Source organism: Eptatretus burgeri, chromosome 12 (genome assembly GCF_056783735.1).
Source record: "Eptatretus burgeri isolate ZD-2024b chromosome 12, Ebu_testis_v1, whole genome shotgun sequence".
Taxonomy (NCBI): domain Eukaryota; kingdom Metazoa; phylum Chordata; class Myxini; order Myxiniformes; family Myxinidae; genus Eptatretus; species Eptatretus burgeri.
The window spans coordinates 13,899,476-13,919,945 of record NC_140972.1 but is presented as its reverse complement, the minus strand read 5'-3'; the positions used below and the strand labels follow the sequence as shown (position 1 = coordinate 13,919,945).

At 41.4% G+C, this 20,470-nt stretch overlaps 1 protein-coding gene across 6 annotated transcripts in view; it reads left to right on the top strand.

Annotated features, from left to right (window-relative positions):
- The window catches only part of LOC147015135 (unconventional myosin-IXa-like), a 219,456-nt gene that overhangs the window by 147,239 nt on the left and 51,747 nt on the right, over positions 1-20,470 (top strand). For 3 of the 6 annotated variants that reach the window (XM_085849589.1, XM_085849586.1, XM_085849587.1), the window contains 11 exons: positions 532-724; positions 2,097-2,207; positions 4,113-4,182; positions 6,038-6,085; positions 7,333-7,473; positions 8,826-8,865; positions 9,450-9,572; positions 10,451-10,531; positions 12,751-12,861; positions 16,323-16,445; positions 19,788-19,937. In XM_085849589.1, the coding sequence (XP_085705715.1) occupies positions 532-724; positions 2,097-2,207; positions 4,113-4,182; positions 6,038-6,085; positions 7,333-7,473; positions 8,826-8,865; positions 9,450-9,572; positions 10,451-10,531; positions 12,751-12,861; positions 16,323-16,445; positions 19,788-19,937 (1,191 nt within the window). The remainder of the gene's footprint in view (positions 1-531; positions 725-2,096; positions 2,208-4,112; positions 4,183-6,037; positions 6,086-7,332; positions 7,474-8,825; positions 8,866-9,449; positions 9,573-10,450; positions 10,532-12,750; positions 12,862-16,322; positions 16,446-19,787; positions 19,938-20,470) is intronic. The other 3 variants (XM_085849590.1, XM_085849588.1, XM_085849591.1) reach the window with 3 other exon arrangements.

Genomic DNA, 20,470 nt, shown 5'->3' with positions numbered 1-20,470 from the left:
GGACAAATGTTACCCTATTTTCTTTATCTTCTGGGACTGTTCATTTTGACAGTACAGCCTTGTGTGCATGCCAAACTCTGAAGCCTCGGCCTAGTGTCAGATTTGCTTTTATCTTCTTTATTTCTTGGGCATCCTTCATACGTCGATGAACACTCGTTTTTGTCTGCACTCGTTGCACATCATGTGCAACGAATTTCACCTCCCTTTGCCTTGTTTTTATTATTATTTTTTTTAAGTTTCTGTACACTCCGTATGTTGCCCAGTTGTAAGTTACCGTCTACATTTCCATTGGAAGAGACGTAATTACTGTTTTATGAAAGATTATTATTATTTTTTTATCCTGAAAAATACAGTTGTGAACACAGTTTTTGGCCCTGAAATTGGAGAGAAATGCAGTTCAAATGTTTGCGGTGAAACCTTTGATGACATGCTTCAAAATCTGATGGAGGGGTCAGTGTGATTATTAAAATCAGTTTTGCATGGCAAAAAGTGAACCCATTGTATCTAATCTCTCTCCATCAACGCCCACAGGACTTCCGCGAGAAGAACGGTGACCACATGCGGCCCGATATCGTTGTAGTTCTTCGAAGCAGTCACAGCTCGTTCATGCGCAGCTTGGTCAGCATAGATCCTGTTGCACTTTTCCGCTGGGCTATCTTGCGCGCCGTCTTTCGCGCGTCATTCGCTTTCCGCAGTGCTGCCGCTCAAGCCAAGCACAAAGCAGGTGAGTGGGGCTGACCATTTGCACTCTCCATCAGGAATGCCACATATCCTGTGTCACGTTGCACTCAACGCAGACACGTTGGCAGCATTTGCGTCTGGTCTCGTGCCATGTGCTTTTGGGTTGTGATAGTGCTGTTTGGCTTTTGCTGGGACTTGCTTCAGCGTTTTATTAACACTTAACTGCCTTCCTGGGCACCTTGCAGCAGTCCATCCACAGGGTATGTTGCCTGTACCCTGGCTTTTTGCATATCTGTCTGATGTGTCATTTCTCCACTCCCCTCCCCAAAACCCACCCCCCCTCCACCCACCACCCGGCCCCCTTTTCCACTTTGGTCTCCTGTTTAAATCCCATCCATGCTGGCCTCTGCCCCACCCTTCTGTTATATTTATAATTTTAGTGTAAGGTTTAGGGAAAATCTGCTTGCTTGTTTTATACCATTGCATCTTTCTTGTACACCAACTCCCAATCATGATTGCCTGGCCTGTGTTAAGACTTTAATTACAAACACGGTGCGTCTTGCTTGTGGAGTCTTGTTACTGTTGTTACTTTGTAATGCTCGTGGTAGCATGGAACTCTGTATCCACTTTGTTGTTTGGTATGGCGCAGCCTTCAAAGCAAATGGGTCTCGTCAAACCCATCGGTCTTCTTGACTGGATTATTCATTAAATGCATATATCCTAGTAATGCACATTTGTCCAAAATTGTTTCTGGGCATAGTGAAGCTGGAGGATTCTGCCAAGCTGTTGTGAAGTTTTGTTCAAGTCCCGACTGTCCGGTGATGATCTCGAGATGTGTTCACCAAGGAACGGTCGGCCTGCATCTTAATGTGGTTACTTGCAGGTTCCAGAAATTGTCTTCTTAATTTTACCTGGAAATTTATTTGGCTTTGATTATTTATTTATTTTCCCCACATATGGAATATTATTAATTTGTTTTTGGTATCGCGTGTGGGTTGTTTGGAGGGACTTGGCTGAATTCGCTTCTGGCTGGCAAGATGGTTCTTATTCGTATTCTTTGAGGAAGTCCGGTGTGTCAGCACTCCGAATCTGCACGAGCCTTTGTTCACTGCTATTGTGATTGTACATACTGTATGTGGTAGCTGGTGCTGCTTTATTTCCAGTTAGCTATTGACTGTTCACTGTTCTAATCACTTCATCTTTTATGACCCATCCTCTTAACTCTTCTTTCTTCTTTCACACCCGCTTTTTCCTTATATTTCTTCACTCTTGTCTCTGCCCCCTACCCCCCCCCCCTTTTCTCCAATGTTGTTCTTTTATCCTTTTACCTGTTTCCTTTTGTCTTTGCTCCTTTGGCCCTGTCCCTACTGTTTTTTGTTTCTCTGGCCCTGTCCCTTGGGTGGTTGCGGGCACAGGCCTCCTGAGCGAGGCCAATCATGGCCATGTGACTAGCTATAGCTTTCTCCGACACCCTGTACACCAACGAAGCTTAGAGATTCTGCAAAGGTGCAAAGAGGACCCTGACAGTAAGGCACTCTCCTCCCTCAAGGATGCTAACTCTTGCTGTAGCCTGTGCCTCAATGTTTGCCTTGCCCTCATCCTGGCCTGTAACTTTGCTGTGCACGGGCCACACACTGCAACCGCTTTGGCTGACTTTACCTGCGCTTTACATCTGCAGGCCTTTCCACATCCACCGTCTTTTCCAGCTCATACCACCACCATCACCACCACCATCTTGATGTGTGTCATTCTTGTTTTCATTGAATTTCATGCCTGATTTCCCATTCAACAATGAAACTGCAAGTTCTCACCAACTTTAGGCTTAGTCACAAAAGCTGGAAAAGAAAATTGAACTCTTTAACCACATTACTAATGTTCAATGTTCTGGCTGTCTAAAACTGCACTTAAGTCTTGGAGCATGCCTCGGAGCATGCATGCCATCATGCCGTTTCAATGTCTGGTACAACGTGGTTGCATTAGTATTATATCAGATAGTATATCTATGTTGTGTCATATAAACACATGTTACATGCCTCGTGTTATGTCACCTAATCGGTACAATCAACATGTTTGTGTTTAATATTGTTGCATTGAGCTGATGTTCAACGACTTATTATTAATCTCTTATTAATAACATCCAAAACATATTTTACCCTGTTGGTCATTGTTTTTGTTTTTTGAATTTTTTTTAACTTTTAACTTGTACTTCAAAGGAAAGAATGTGCAATTAATTGTTTTTTTTTTTTTTTACCAGAACGGCTCTCGGTAAAGCGCAAACCTTCGCCAGGCTGAATAGTTTACGTTTTGTATCCCAATGATAGGCCGGATCTGCATCCGGACCTGCGAATATCTGATCATCTTGTTCTTGTCACCGACCCAACTCGTACATCAAGTTTCTTTATCAATCCACAACTTTTTGAGCTATCATGTTTTTGGCCCTTTGTCTCAATGGTGAAGAATTACTTTGAAAAAATAAAAATATTTCCAGTTTCCTGATCTGGATCTGGATCTTCACCAACATCGAATCCATTTGTTCTGATCACACACCCAACCTGTCCATAAAGTTTCGTCCATAACTTTTTGAGATATCCTGCTCACAAACAGGCAAACGGGTGAAACCGTAACCGCTGCCCACCTTCGGTGGTGGTGGTGGTAACAACGAGGTAATTCTGATGATTGTGATATTCTTATAAAGCAATTCTCTTGTAAAATGCTTCAGAATTTTGATTTAACTCCAGTACTGTGTTTTTACCGTGAACTCTAATCTACTCAAAAATCATGGGTTAATCTCGTACAACCTACTCGTGGTGCAACGTAACCGTATCGGTGCTTCGTGAGTTGGTTTGATGGAAAAACAAGTTTAACTACTTGTCATATGATCTGATATTCAAATTGTATTGTTGCGAAAAAGGGTGGGGTGGGGGGGGGGGGTGGGAAGTACATTCTCGATAAGTTTCATAGCATTGGAGAGTAAAACGTGGAATTGAATAGACAGTGTGACATCACAACAAAGGCGTGTTGATACCCATGATGAAAGGGTAACACGAGACTGTGTTCATCTTTTTGCGTAACTCATTTCGTTCGATAAAAATAATTTGATTTTTCTTTGCACTTAACATGCAAGTTCATTAATTTTTGTATACTTAACTTGTTTTAGTTCCTTTTTATGATGCTTTTTTTTTTCTTTTGTCTTTGAAGCATGGCTTCAGTAACACACAACCTACTGCATGGGTGGCATGCCTGTTCCCTTTACCTCCACAACGAGTCTTTTCGTGTTCCGTGATGCTTTGGCTGTTTGAGTAGCATTTGTGGAATTTGTATTACATTCGTATACTGACATGCTTAGTTGCCCCAGCTTGCCATCACCGTTAGTGAAATGCTTATTCCTGTGTACCTGGATTGTGTTAATATTCATTGCACATGTATCACAGGCACGCAACAAAAAGGCCAAATTTCAGGACCAAATGTCCAGCGACGACGCAGCTCTGGAAGGACTCAACAGTAAGCATGGGATTTTAATTGGGTGGGTTGGGTGACTGGGGAAGGTGTCGATTAAATTAAAATGGCATCATTACTTCGTTTGCAGCATGTGGCTGCTCATACGCATCGTTGCTGGGACTGATGCAGGGCTCCCTGTCGGTGAGAGAAAGAATTAGGAATTTAGCCAGGGTGTTCACCTTCGCGAACATCTTTGTTCACGCGAACGTCTGCATCTTCGCGAAGGACACCGTGGGATATTTGATTGATGTCCACCAGCTACTGCCAGCAGACAGGACAGCCAGTTTTAACATCCATCCGACAGCATTTTTATCTCCACCAATTAACTTGCAAAAGCTTTTTGTGAATCTCACCAAAGCATTGGACACCATGGGTGGTTGGGTTGTGGCAGTGATTGGAAATGTTTAGCTGCCCTGATAGTTGTGAGTTACTAGTCCTGAATGAATTGCACAAGGGCATGGTCAGAAGAGCCATTTTAAATGGGCAATGGTGTTTAGATAAGCAAGACTATGTTCGTGCCAACGCTCTTCTCACTGTTTCTAACTGCCATGTTTATGGGAGCAGCGAGCACATTACCTGTAAGGTGATTGCGTCACCTACCTACAGTGACGCGCGTGCGCACACACACACACACACACACACACACACACACACACACACACACACACACACACACACACACACACACACACACACACACACACACACACACACACACACACTGTGGCCAATTACATTTCTCCCATGAGTAAATTTACACATGCAGTTCTGATAACTCCTTAACCCCCCCTCCTATTCCGGAAGTCCTCCCCTCTCCCGTCCACTCCCCAAAGCTTCCACCTTCCCCACCCCCCCCCAACTCTGTCCCATCTTTTGCTTGACCTCACCCTTCCCCTGCCAACCCTAAGACATCAATCCTCTCCCCACTTCAAGCCTTCAAACCCCTCTCCACTCCCCCCCACACACAATTCCTCAACCTACCCCTTCCAAATCTGTCCCATCTTTACTTTACCCCCTCTCCTTTCCCTTCTTCCACTGATAAATGCAAACAGGTATTCCCACATCGAAACAGCAGAATATTTCGTGCTCTCCGCTCCCCGATCATGCGATCAACGACTCCACAGAAATCCTTCATGGTCGCCGCCTGTCCAACTCACGATTTTAAGAGAAAATAGTCGGAAATAATAGCAAGGACCTACATAACCTCTTCAGTAAAATTGCTGCTTGAGAAAATGCCACATGGTTACCTGGGCAGTATATAAACAACAGAACGCTGCCTCGATCGCTTAAGCCTGTATTCACAAGGCCCGTGACTCCTATCGGTTCAAAATCCTTTCAACTGTCTTTGTTCATTTTCCACTGAAGGGATATTTTTAGTGAGGGCATGGCAATTGTGTATAGCTCCGAGAATGTCTACGACTTCACATCGCAATGAGCACCGAAATGGCAGCTGTAGTGTAAAAATCGTGAGCTTTTATTCATATACGATTGAGCATTTATTTCTTACAACAAGGCTGACTTGCAGAAGATTGCTCCACTGCCTTATGACAACAGTAGCAGCAGAACATTTTAGTCTTATGAGCCTACGGAAGAATGTAGTTTTCTTTCGAGCAGCACTGGGTGCTACTTGCATAAAACACAACAGGCGCATTGCTGGGGTCAGCAAGCTGAATGCTGCGGAGTATTTCACAAATTCGGTTTGTATCGTCTCCAACAATCCCGTAGCTTATAAAGACAAAGAGAACATGGTCTCAAATCTGCACTTTGGCACATGTTGATTTGTCAATTATTAAATGTGTAAATCATTGAATATGAGTGTTTTCTCATGCATAGGGTGACGTGCTCTTGTATTTTTCAGCAATTTCTCCAGCGTGGATTTGTGCCAAGAGGTGATGCAGAGAACAAAGTAAGTGGAACTTTGATGTGGGCACAGATTGCGAGTGCTCATACACCATGCTATCTTTTGTAAAAAGTTAGTATTTAGACTGGGACCATACCCAAATTCCAAATTACATCCACTTGATTTGCCACATGGAAGGCAAGAACAAACCACCAATTGTAATCTATGTAAGCTCGCTGCTTTGGCAGCACATACCCAACCCCCACACTTCAATATATGGTTAATATCAGATGAAATCTCATTCATTTAAGTTGAAACCAGCCACTTTAGGTTATATTTAACAGCAGCAGTCAGGAAAAAAACTGCAATTTTTTTTTTCCTGACAATACTTAAAACGTCTTGGTGGACTGCAAAAGGAACAGTTGTGTTGAATGTGCATCGACCGTTGCGTATGAATGGGCCTGCACGCAAACTTGGTGAGGGAGTGAATTTGTGCGTGCGTCTACAAGTCGATGCACCTCCAGTAAGTGTGCTCGCGCATCTGGCATGTGCTTGTGTGGGTGTGGTTGTGTGTCAGCGCAAGGTGTGGTTGTGCATCTGCCCCCCCTCGCCGGCACGCCCACCACCTTTGCCGGCACGCCCACCTCTCTTTGCTGGCATGCCTGCCCCCCCCCCATCGCCGGCCTGCCCCCCCTCGCCGGCCTGCCCCCCTCGCTGGTGTGTAGGGCCCCCTTGTTCGCACATGTTACCCTCCTCGCCGGCTTCCCCCTCTCCCATCTCGTCAGTGCGGTCGCCCCTGCCCCAGCTCCACGTTTGTCTGCACATACCCATGCCTCTGCATTTGCAGCTCCATCTGCACTGAAGCATGTCTGCAGCTATAAGAATGTGTACTTATGCTTTTGGGTTTTTTTCTTTTTTCTTTTTCCCCACTGCATGAATATTTGTGCATCTGCATTTATGCCTTGCGACTCTGCCTGTGTTTATGTACGTTTCCGTCTGTACTTGTGTGTTTGCATGTACACCTGTATATCTGCTGCATCTCCACGTATATCTGTAAATGTCTGTTTGGTCTGGGATCATTCTTGCCTCTGGATACATGGGGATTTTTTTTTCATGGTCATGCAGCATATTTAGTTTTGCATGAGTTCCATCCATACTATTGTGTGGTGCTTTCACTCTTATACTTTTCTGTGGTGGTGGCACATTTTCCAGTGGTATCTTGTTTAAAAAAAAAAAATTCAACTCCAAATGGTTCTGCTGCCCACTTGCCTTTCTCTGGTTGCACCTTTGCTGCTTGCTTCTTTGCTCTCCAGTGAATCTTGTGATGGGAAGATGGAGATAAGGCCTCAAAGTGGTGTCCAGGGCCCAGCATGGCGTGCTGGTCTCGATGACACAGCTGTGTTTGCCTTCCCTGCTCATAGCAGGCTTATGGACAGGGTCTCTGGAATTTTGATGTAAGTCTGCTGGCTATTTCCCATCTCCATTCCTCCTCTTCCCAAAGGTTTCTGGGCTTTCAATGTGGCCTTAGATGTACGAATTCCACATCGAGAATATCTGGAATTCTTGCATTTTTATGACTTTGGCACTACATTTATAGCTGACTCGGTCTTGTGTGTATTAAAACAAAGTTTTAAACTCTTGGGCCTCTTTTGCATCCATAGAAAGAAATATGATTTGTTATTTTGGAATTGTAAATGAAGATGGATGAGCACACTCATTTTGACATCTGTCAATCTACTCATCCTTTATTCCATCAGTGTTGCAGATTTCCTCGCTATAAATCGGGAATATCTTTACTATCCCCAGGCAATGTTGGTTTCAACTTTCCTCTGAAACCAATTAAAGCCAAATGACGTTTGTCCTGCTCATCATCTGTCTTACTGACTATTCAATATAAATACAGCACATGCCTAATCACATCTTAAGAGTTATAATCAGTTGTATTTTGAATCGAGAATTGGTTTCCCGTAATAAAGAAAATTAGATTAATTTATATATATATATATATATAAAAAAAAAAATTTTGGCAACAGAATTGATTTTCTTGAAAAATTGTTCCAGATAACCTCTGCAATTGCTGGACATTCCTGAGTCATGCAAAAATTATAATAATCACAGTAATAACTAGAACGCCACTCAGTAGAGTGAACACCTCCGCCAAACTGAACAGTTAATGTTTTATATCCCACTGATGAGTTGAATCTTGCATTCGGACCTCAACCACAATCGAATTGGCTTGTTCTTGTTACCGAGCCAACTCATCCACCAAGTTTTGTCACAACTCGTGTCCAAATTTTTGAAAAATCTATTTTGGTCCCATCTCTCAGTGGTGAAGAATCACTAAAAAAAATTATATACGTGTCCAAAAATGATTGGATACTAGATATGGAAGAATCCAAAAAATAAAAATAAAAACCCATTGGGTTCCTGTTGTGACAGCGGTTGATGAAAAAAATCATTTCAAGAAAAAAAGAGATAGCTCCAGCAAACTATACCGCTGAGGTTGTTTGCCTTGATCAAATTCTTGACTGAAGAGGACTTGACTGAATCAGGAATTGATTTTTTAATAATTTTTTTCGTTGCCCGATTTGAACGAAACTTGATACTGCACACCACAGGAGAATGGTGAGTAAGGTGGCACTAAAATTTTTGTGCTATTGTGTACCGTTTTGGCTGTATTTCAGGAACATACATGCATACAAGATGAGAGATTTAGTACTATATAGATAGATTTAAGATAATAAAGTTTCTCTTGTAGGATTGAATCCATGAGGAGCATTGAGGTTTCTTTCTTATTTCATTGCAGGAAAAATAAAACTTCAAAACCAAAGCATCATGTACCAAAGGTATGGCTCTTTCCTTCATGATTTGATTCTATAGTGCTCGATTGAGAGAGCACATGGAGGGTAAAATGGTGGCATTTCAGGTGTTAACCCTTTACTGGAGCTAAAGAGGATCTTTTGCTTCAACAAAGGGATAACAACAAAAACAGCAGCTTCTCCTTGCTTCCCACAGCGGTTTGCGTACCTCTGGATGTTCTGTTGATTCCATTTGTCATTCTACTTGATTAACACTGGCATCCACCATTAAGATGAGTTCTTCATGTTACTGTAAAATGGTGCTCTGAAGTGGTAAAGAGGAGAGGCTGTCACCATAGCAGAGATGACTTTTTTGGAGCAGCAGAGAGTTGGAGTGGGACTGGTTTATCTTCTGTGTCTTCATATTCAATAGCTCAGTCTGATCTCACTGCTTTGGAGAAAGTTTGCTTGTGGCATTTTTATGAACTTGTGGTATCATTTGTCTGAGACCACAAAATAGCACATTTCCAAGCACCACACAACACGAGCTTGGTGGATATTTTAGACACGATCTGTTTGTTCATCTCATCCAAATGGTTCATTCAATGTTTTTTTTCCTTTTTTTTCTTCAGCACTTGCTTGATGTTAAGTCGTTGAAGCACATGGTGAGCCTCACACTGCAAGATTGCACAACCAAGTCCTTACTGCACGTCAACAAGAAGAAAAAGCCACCAAGCATCACCGCACAGTTTCAGGTACTTTTTGGTGCATATAAATGGCACGAAAACATAGCTCTGTAGTACATGCCTGACAGTCCCTTTGACAACGAGCAACTCGATTGATTCCAGGGTTACTGAGACTAAGCTATGAGGAGCGGTTCAGAGACAGGACCTTATACATTGGAAAGTAGCAATTTATACATTATACATCGATTGCGATGGGATCTGATTGAGATGTTTCAGATGATGAATGGTGTGGACAAGATCGGTTAAGTGGAGTTTTTATTTTTTTTGTAGCAGAGTGGACAGTGTTAGGATCGTGTGCCATATCTTGAGTGTATAAAAGATGAGTTGGGACCGTTTTACGGTCGGGGTCTTTCAGTTGGAGATTGGTTAATGTATTGAATGGTCTCCCTGGAAAGGTAGTGGCAGTGGAGGGGGTGGATAAGTTTAAATCGGATTTGAATCAGCACCTGGATACATTGGAGATATTGGCTTGTGTGGATGGTTGGTGACTTGTGTGTGGATGGGTGACGATTCTGGGTTTGGTGCAGTACAGGCATGATGGGCCAGATGGCCTCCTCCTGCATCGAAGCTCCTAATGTGGATTTAACATCGTCATTTGATGCACTAATCTGTCATTAATGTATACCTGCAGATTCCTTTTTATATTCATGTCACATTGATTGATGTTTGTATGATATGCCTGATTGTTCTCTCTTGGTAGATATGTTTTTCCAACAACTATTGAATTATAGTATCACCGTAAGTGTTTTAAATCACATTTGCTGTTGAATAGTATTCCTTTTTAGGAATAATTTTCACAAACAAGACTAATTGCTAAGATTATAATGTGAATTGGCAAACATTTCTTCTTCCTCCTTGTCATGATCTGAGCATCCACTCATTTTCAGACGTCCCTGAGCAAACTCCTGGAGACGTTAAATCAAGCTGAACCCTACTTCATCAGGTGCATTCGGTCCAATGCAGAGAAGGTAACGTGAAATCACTGCCAAGCCTTTGTCGTCGTCCTACTTATCTTTACGTTAATGTTTGCCACTGGACAAAGCTACACAAAAGGACCTGTTTATCGTACAGCGTAAGTCTAAGTCTCCAAGCCGATCCAGCCAGAATGACCAACGAGGCCATCTGAGATGACAGCAAAGGATGTACACGTTAAGCATCCAGACGTGTTCGTTTTTAGGAATTGCATAAATTACTCGCTTTTCTTCACTCTTCACTTTTTGACTGTCATTGTGATCTCATGAGATCATTGTTCTCCTTTGAGGTTTGAGTGAGTTTGAGGAAGTGTTCCCTATTTTTATGTTTTGGGTTGAAAATATTGACCAAAGAGATGGCATTGTTTTTGCAAAATGGCTCCGACACATATTTGAAGGCAAGACAACGATACTTCTATCATTTCACAGCTTTGCAACACACAAATACGTCCCTTGGGAATGTGACAATTTGGGAACGTGGTGTATGCCTTGAGCGATCACCCTGCCCAAGAAGTTAAGCGAGTATCCTTCTGGATGGGCTCGGCAGAAAACTTGAACAACCAAGTCGATGAAGTATAAATTCTCCGTGCTGAGAAACCCCTTTAGTTTCTTTCGATGCCAACATGTATAAATGGGCTTAATGTGTTGGAAGTTTATTGTCCTTGCCACAAGTGTTTTTTTTTTAATTTTTTTTTTTTTATGCTTCCGCTGATGGTCACCGGAGGCATTGTTTTTAGGTTGTGCATCCTTCCGTCCATTATTCCGCGATCGGTTTTCATTACCATGATAACTTAAGAACTGCTGAAGGGATCTAAGTCAAACTTGGTACAAGAATGTATGATGATGCAAAGATTAACTGGTTAGATTTTTGAGTCAAAAGGTCAAAGGTCAGAGGTCATGTTAGGTAACAATTCTGTTACCGTGCCAACTTGTGAACCAGTGATTGGATTTTGACCAAACTTGATACGAGTATGTGTAATGGTGTAAAGATGAACGGATTCGATTTCGGCATCAAGAGGTCAGAGGTCATTTCAGATAAAAAAAATGTGATACTTGAGAACAGCTGAATGGATTTAAATCAAACTTGGTACAAGTATTATAATGATGTAATAATGTGAGCAGAGGCATTATCGGTTGACGTCAGTGTCATTGTTTTTTTTAATTGATCTTTTTAAATTCATGTCTGAAACGTACTGCGATTAAATATATTTAGAAAAGATGCACTACCCACCAATAATTGCAGTAGGTACCAAGTTGTACTCCACCAATTTTGCAACAGCAGAGAGCAAATCAAGTTTCAGCTGATATTTCATCTCTTGCCTATGGAGCTCCTCAGACCTTCGTCTTTGCTCTGGCATGTGGCTTTTATTTATTTATTCCCTACAGAACTGTAAGCCTGGTTTTGGCTTAACGGTGAAGGTAGCTGGCTTAAGACCTAAGGGTCATGATTCCGAGCCCCTATCATATCGTTAAATAATACCAGGTAGGTTGACTCAGCCTATCATCCTTCTGAGGTCAGCAAAATGAGTACGAACTTGCTGGAAACAGGGCACTGCATCAGCGGCACAGCCGTGCTCCCAGCAATGATTCAACCAGCAGTCACAGGCTGCATCCGAAATGATAATAAAAATATGGAACCGTCTTCCGTCCACATGCTGGAACAATGAGTGGAGGGAGCGTTAAACGAAAAGCACGCCATCTTTGAACCTGGATTGAGCAGGTGATCAAAGTGTTTGAGTGGTTGTATGGCCACTCTATTACTTCGGGGACAGCAACGAGACAGCAATTTTTGCCAAACTGATTCACGATCCACTTTCGGTACATGTTTTTTTAGTGCAGTTTGGGTTATATTTGCATTTGAAAATGCATTTTGTTACTTATTATACATATTCATTCCTTATAAAGTTGGCATTCCTTGGACTATTGTGAGTCTCTCATTTGTTTATGATGACATATCTAAATAATCAACATTCAAGTTCATCTATTTACTTATCCTCATATTCACTTCAAAAGTGTGTTTGCTTGTTTAAAAATGAGAACGTGACTTATTTTCATGTCTTAATCATACTCTTGTAGCACTTATCTGCACAACCTGCTGCATAGTTGCTGTGGTTGACTGATGTAGTACTCGATTGTCAAAACATTCTTATGTAGTGTTATGTTTACAAAATACACATGTGGAGTGAATAGTATTATCTTGCTGTGCTCTTAACCAGCTACCGCTGCGCTTTGATGAGCGTGTTGTACTGAGACAACTGCGCTACACGGGCATGCTGCAGACCGTACGCATCCGCCAGACAGGCTACAGTGCACGTTATACCCTGCAGGTGAGATCCCAAAGCTTTTCAGAGCCATGTGCTCTTCAGCACCAGACGAGCACTATTTAAAATAAAAAATAAAATTGTTTTAGATTGGCTTCTTTGATTTGGACCTTCAGAGGAAACTAATCAGTGATATTGACATTGTATTTTAATTGTTTGCTTTAGAAATGTTCCATCTTGGTAGATACGTACATGCTTTAGAAAAATAAATTCTGACAATGTGACAATTTGTTGATCTTTCCAACTGATGCAACCCTAAATTGTTGAACATGGCATTCACAACACAACTAGTCGAAGCCCGTGGTGAAAAATCCCACAATATAAGAAGAGAAAAAAAAATGAAGCCTTTCATTCTTGTGTTCATTGAAAGAGCTCAAATATAGGAAGTTATATATTTCTTTAGCAGCAAATAATTTTTTTGGGAGTGATGGAGGCAGTGGCCTGATGCCTACATATATATTTTGTGTTATATATATATATATATATATATATATATATATATATATATATATATATATATATATATATATATATATATATATATATATATATATATATATATATATATATATATATATATATATATATATATATATATATATATATATATATATATATATATATATATATATATATATATATATATATATATATATATATATATATATATATATATATATATATATATATATATATACACATATATATATATATATATATATATATATATATATATATATATATATATATATATATATATATATATATATATATATATATATATATATATATATATATATATATATATATATATATATATATATATATATATATATATTTTGTGTTATATATATATATATATATATATATATATATATATATATATATATATATATATATATATATATATATATAGCAGCCTGGTGTGTTGGCGCAGTGGTTAGGGCAGCGGCTTGGGATCCAAAAGGTCCTGAGTTCAAGCCCCGTTGGGCCACTGAATTAATACACCAGGGGGTTGACTCAGCCTGTCATCCTTCCGAGGTCGGCGAAATGAGTACCAGTGTACTGGGCCGGTGTATACCCCGGTTAAAATAGGTGTACCATATCCCTGTGTCGTAAGAGGCGACCAGGGTTGTGTCAGGAAGGGCATCCGGCGTAAAACATGTGCCAAATCACTATGCGGATCATACGGATGATCCGCTGTGGCGACCCCTAACGGGAGCAGCCGAAAGAAGAAGAAGATATATATATAGCCTCATTGAAAAATTTATAATTTTCCCTGAGGTTTGGATTAATTTGAAGCAGGCCAGATGGCCTCCTCCTGTGTCGAAGTTCCTTGTGTGCAACCTGAAGTCGAAGTTCCATTTAACATTTCTTTTTTCTCTCCTAGGAACGTTTTTTTTCCGTGTTTCAGGATGTGACAGACAGACAGACAGACAGACAGACAGACAGACAGACAAACACAGACAACATTTGCCTATTTATATCGATAGATTGGTTAGGAACTTGGCAGTGCACTTCAAGTAAAGGTGCTGGTAAATTTGATGTTGATACCTTGAAACAGACCATGATGTTAATTCTGAAGCAAAAACAGTTATGCCCACATTCATTTTGAAAATCATTATCTTTAAATAAACATTTAAACAAATGTTTTGCCTGTTTAGCATTTCCATCTGAGCACCTAGCCCATGATGCTGGTTGAGATTCGAGGTTAAGAACCAATGCATTCTGTTGATTTGTTCTTTGTTTACTAATATCCTTGTGATTGATGTGAAAGTATGCCGATGTGTCCTAATGGTCTTACTCCTTCATCTGATATGAGTACAAATTCAACCATGAGATGTAGGCACAAGAAAATATGTGCACAATTCCTTGTGAAATGTTGCATTGACTGTTTCGAAGATTTTCTTTCCATCCTCTGATGGGTACAGGATGTTCAGACTGAACAGCTCGTTTATTTGTGGCGGCTTGAATTTTGTGATTGGTGAAAATTGGTAATTATCATAGAGTTGTGTAATATTGCTGGGAAAGGGTCTCGTGAGGGTAGGAAGGTGGGGAAGGGGAGTGCAACTTGACTTGATATTAAAATGATTGTACAGTTTTCTGTTGGTGGTGTTCTCCTTCTGTTGCCTTTTTAGGTCATCTCTAACGAGATGACCTAATAAAACCAGTCTCGATGTCCGTACGTATGTACGTCCCCATTTTTTTCTTCTGATTTTCTCGATATTTGGTATGTGAGTGAGTAGATGTCGATGAGGGATGCACGGCAGTATGACCTTTGACCCGATTGAAGGTCAAGGTCAAGGTCACTCCAAAGTTGCGAAATCGTCAATTTTCAAAAATCTATCTCCTCTGCCGTTTATAATCCGATCTTCAAAATTCCTTCGGATTCTGATAATATAGAACAATATCTAAATTTGTTCAGGCCGGTTTTTTGAAAATCGTCCTGGTTTTCGAGTCACGTGTCTTCAAAGTTTGAAAAATCGTCGATGTGATACAGTCAAAAAAAAATTCACCCGATCTTGATGAAACTTGGTATGTAGGTTGGGGTCGATGAGTGATGCACGTCGGTATGACTTTAGACACGATTGAAGGTCAAGGTCAAGGTCACCGATGCTGTAAACTTGTGAAATCATCCATTGTCAAAATATCATCCGCCATTTATAACTCAGAAATGCGGTTTGATTTCTCAGGTCCGGTTTCTATCCTTTTGAAGACACATTGATCATAAATGTTCCAAATCAACCATTTTCAAAATCTATCTCCGGATAACTCAGAAATGTAGTTTTCTGAGGTTTTCTATCCTTTTTACTCCCGGGATTTCGTCTGTACGTTGAACCAAAAGACAAGACGACATCGAAGCCATTCTAAGCCGATCAGAGATCCACATCTTCAGAGCTTCAGAGATGACCGTCACCCCCAACCGGGGGTAATTTTTTTGTCAGTGTTTTATAATAAATCCTTGGCCTTGTCAAACAGGGTTTTTGGTTGTCAAGTTGACAAACTTTGGTAGTTGCGTTTATTTATTTATTTATTATTATTATTTTTTTTATGCAGCCAACACCATTATCAGACCCCAGCTTGAAATATAAGGGGGCAGTGTGCAAATCAAATTTGTAAGGTGCATGAAGTGAGCACTTCATGCATGGTTCCAGTCGACACCCACCCCTTCCCTCCCCCAACCAATTGGACCTACACATGTGTCTCTGACTGGAAGGCAAAATGATGGATCAGAGAGGAGTTTGGAAATAAATACATTTTATACAATATATTCTACATTTACTCAAGGGACAGGACATGTCTTCAGAACGTCATGACACTTCAAAAATGGGCAGGGAACATATGACAGGGTGGAGAGCACCCACCCCTCCAGTTAATTCTGGCTAAGGGGCTGAATACTATTGTGTACATGTGAATACATGCAATGCGCTTTGAAAATCCACTGGCATTTAATGATTCCCTTGCAGGAGTTTGTGGAGCACTTCCGCCTTCTCCTGCCCCGTCGGAGTGGAAAATTCCGAGATGATGCCATGGGTCTTCTGAAACGCACAGGCCTTGATCCACAGAGCTACCAACTGGGCCGTACTAAGGTATGCTGAACTTGCCTGTATGTTTTCACGCCGATTAAAAACAAACAAAAAAAAACAACCCTTGTTTAGATTTATAAGAATATTTTAACTCATCATCCTGTTGCTCATTTCCATCACCATCCTTTAAAAATTTGTCTGGGTGGTCTGTGGTTCAAACTGTGGTCTAGTCGTACCAAAGACTTTAAAAATGGTACGTGCGGCTTCCTTGTTTGACACTCAGCATTTTAAAATGATAGAGCACTGACAGACAACGCTGGGAAGGCAATGCAACCACCCAGTATAAGCCTTACGAAGAAACTGCTTTGGCAGCACCAACGCTCTGCAGAGTACGGTACATCACTGTCGAAAAAATGCGAGACTAAAATTTGGCAGGTTGGACCCTTTTTCCTTTCCTGCAATTTCAACGAAAATGACAAGAATAACATCTCAAGATATTTATCCATTCGATCAAGAGTGTCTGTTATTTGTTCATTCGTCACCATCAGTTTATTCTTTCATGGGCACCACTTCATTTCCCCAAGCTGCTCCATGAGCTTCAGCCAATGTAGAGAAACATGGTAAATATGTAAGTTTTTACTATATCAGTGGCACTCAGCCTGTTTGTATGGAATACAGTTTACCACATCACGCTTGTTACGTCGCCTAACCCAAACTGATATTGAAAAGCTGAAAACCTAACCCAGACTGATATCGCCTAATGCTGATATTGAAAAGATAAAATGACAATACATCGTCATTGCTCAATGAACTGCATACAGTAATTATCTATATATTAATACTGAAGGACCAATTTTGTGCTCCTCGCGGTCGCGTCACGTTTTTTCTCGGTACTGTGACCTGGACTGAAAGAAACTTCGTACCTGTAAGAGTGCATCGCACATAGTGGCAATAGTCAACTTTCAATTCTGAAGCAGAATAAACACTTTTCGTTGAGACGGGGGCGAGGAGTGAAGAGGTGGGGGGGCAAGGTAAGCAAATTTTTGGATGGGGGTAATTAAATTGAGAAGCGGGAGACGGGGGGGAAATGGGGCGGGGGATGAGTGGGCGGGGGCTGGGATGAATTTGGCGGGGTTGAGTGTGAGGGGGTGGACAGGGGGTGGGGGCATGTCGAGCGGGGAATCAAGAGACCAGTGTGTGTGTGTGTGTGTGTGTGTGTGTGTGTGTGTGTGTGTGTGTGTGTGTGTGTGTGTGTGTGTGTGTGTGTGTGTGTGCGTGCGTGCGTGCGTGCGTGCGTGCGTGCGCGCGCGGGCGCGGAATGAAAAGGCGGGGGCGGGGCCAGGGTAATAAAATTTTTGGGCGGGGGTAAGAAAATTGAAGGCGGGGGGGGAATGGGGCAGGGGCGGGGGATGAGTAGGCGGGGGCAAGCACGTCCTGTCCAGTCCATGTCCCTCGAGTGTAGGTGAGCTGGTGAGGGTGGTTGAATGAATGGGATCCATCTGTGATGGGGTTTCGGCTAGTTATTATTATTACCCTGTGCACATGAAGCAAAAATTGGGGATTTGTAATTGGTTCACTTTGTCTGTCTATCTCTCCAAACGTCAGTTTATGATTGAAGAACAACTTCATTTCAATTGAATGTTATATTTTGCACATGAATCGGAAAACAAACCTGTCGTTTAGCAGTATTTTGGCTTTGAATTCATCCCGATCGTGTGTGCGTAGAGGAGTGAGATAATCGTTTTTACTGTCTGCCTGTATGGCAATCAGTCAAAATTGAAAATCATTCCAAACAGGAAACACTGTTTTTAAGGATGTCATAAAGGACATAAACAACAGGCACGAAGAACTAATGTAAGTGTTAAATAAGGTGGTGTAAAAGATGCTGCATCAATGGCGGTAAACTTAGGAAAAAAAGGTTTCATTTTTACAACCATTAAAATCTTTATTTCATTTGAATTATACACTTGAATACTGGAGAACGCAAATAAACTTTTTGGAACTTTCAAAACCCTTCCGTTTAGTTGTACCGGGACAAAATATTACGGCATTTTATATCCTCACGGCCAATCAAATTTGCCACTCACAGACCCTGGCCCATGTCCTTTTCTTGCAAGACTGTTCAGGGGTAAGGTGTTCTTTGAACTATCTCGTATGATTACCAAAAAGGGATTTGTTTATTGGAAGCTTTTCCTATCTAACAGCTTTTCTCGATTGGTACAATTACATTTCATACTATCCCACCTGCCCCCTCACCACCCCACACCTCCTCCATGTATAGAAATGATGTAATTAAATCCTGGAGATAGCTTTTGCTCTAATTTCATGAATCAAAGTCGAATACAACTTGCTAAATGACATGTCTGTGTGTAAGCCAACGTTTTCAACAACCATGGTAATTTTGGCCTGGTGTTGACTTAATGGTTAGGGTGGTGGGCTTGGGATTGTAGAGTCCTGAGTTCAAATCCTGCTCAGCTGTTGAATTGATACCAGGTCGGGTTAACTCGGCCTGCCATCCTTCCGAGGTCGGCAAAATGAGTGCCAGCTTGCTGGTATCCTGTGTCGGAGTGGCGACCCGTCCATGATTGTGCCCAATAGCCAAGGAGACTGATTAGGCAGCACCAACACTCTGCACAGAGTATGATCCCGATGGATGGATGGTGATTTTGTCGTGTCAATAGTTTATCCTTTGACTTATCACCATTTCTGTGTTTTCTTCCCCCTTTTTTGTTTTACATCTTATCCAAATTACTTATGTGCAATCCTTGTTCTTAATGGAGTGCATATTTCATTGGCCCTTATGGAAAGTTTAGTAAACCCCGTCGTCGTATGATGCCTTCGTCTGCCTGATTCGCCAAATTCTCAAACTGCTCAAAGGTTTACTCATTTGTGATATTGTGTTCACACAGATGGCTTTCAATGAGTGACATTCCATGTGATCAGATGGCTTTCTTCTTTGAGACGGGCATCATTTGCCATTAAGATTATTTCCTTGTTATCCAAATGGATGAAAGTACAGTCAGACCCCGTTTTTCATGGATTCGCAATTCGCAGACCCCTCGTATTCGTGGTTTATAAAATGCGACCTGCTTTGACATTCACGGCCCTGTGCTTATTGTATTAGCGTTGTTTTTTTTCTTCTTCTTTCTTTTTTCACGGGATATGTGATTTTCCTTCATGAATCACTAACTGCCAGGAACCTATCCCCCTGTCCCCCTTTTTCCCCCTATTGAAACGATGCCCTGCTATTTGCGGATTCGCTGTTCATGGCATTTTTCAGGAGCGTATCCCCCCACGAATAGCGGGGTCCGACGGTACTATATTTTATTCCTTCCATGTTTGTCGTCTGTTTTTGTCTTTGCAACGAGTGGAATCACATTTTGTGATGTTTCAATTCTGCCGAAGGTATTTCTCCAGGAGGCTGAGCGACAAAGGCTGTTGGAAAAGCTTCATGCTGAGGTTTTGAGGTGTATTGTACTTTTACAAAGGTGGTGTCGCATGTGCCTCGACCGGAAACGTTTCCTGCGTGCACGCAGTGCTGCCATTTCTATCCAGGTTCGTTTCCAGTGGTGTCATTTATGAATTCTGAAATTAATGCTTCTTGCTGATGTGATTGTCTCTGGACCATGAAATGTTGATAAACTCAAAAGAAAAAGACGTGTTTTCATTTTTGTTTTATATTATTAGTAGACTGTACCTTTTTATTTTATTTTTATTTTTTGAGTTTCTGTGAACCTCATGGTAAAGTAACATCTCTGGATGTTGTTGGAGAACCACCTCAGCGTTGTCAAGTCTGGCGTTTTGCTCAGGCTGACTGACAAGGTCTTCAAGCAGCTATCAAACTTCTAAACTGGTCTCCCATCTCTACTTTCTCCGACATCAACTCATCCTAGCAATTCTTTCAAAGAAATTTGCTCTCTCTCATGCACATATTTATCCCTTCTCGTCTTCAGTTGTCCTACCCTTCCACCCACCCATGATACACTGAAGCTTGTGGTGAGGCTGCTCCTGTTTTCCCAACAATGCATGGAGGTCCTTGATGCCAAACATATCAGAGCCATCTCCCAAGACATATCGCATGCTTTCGA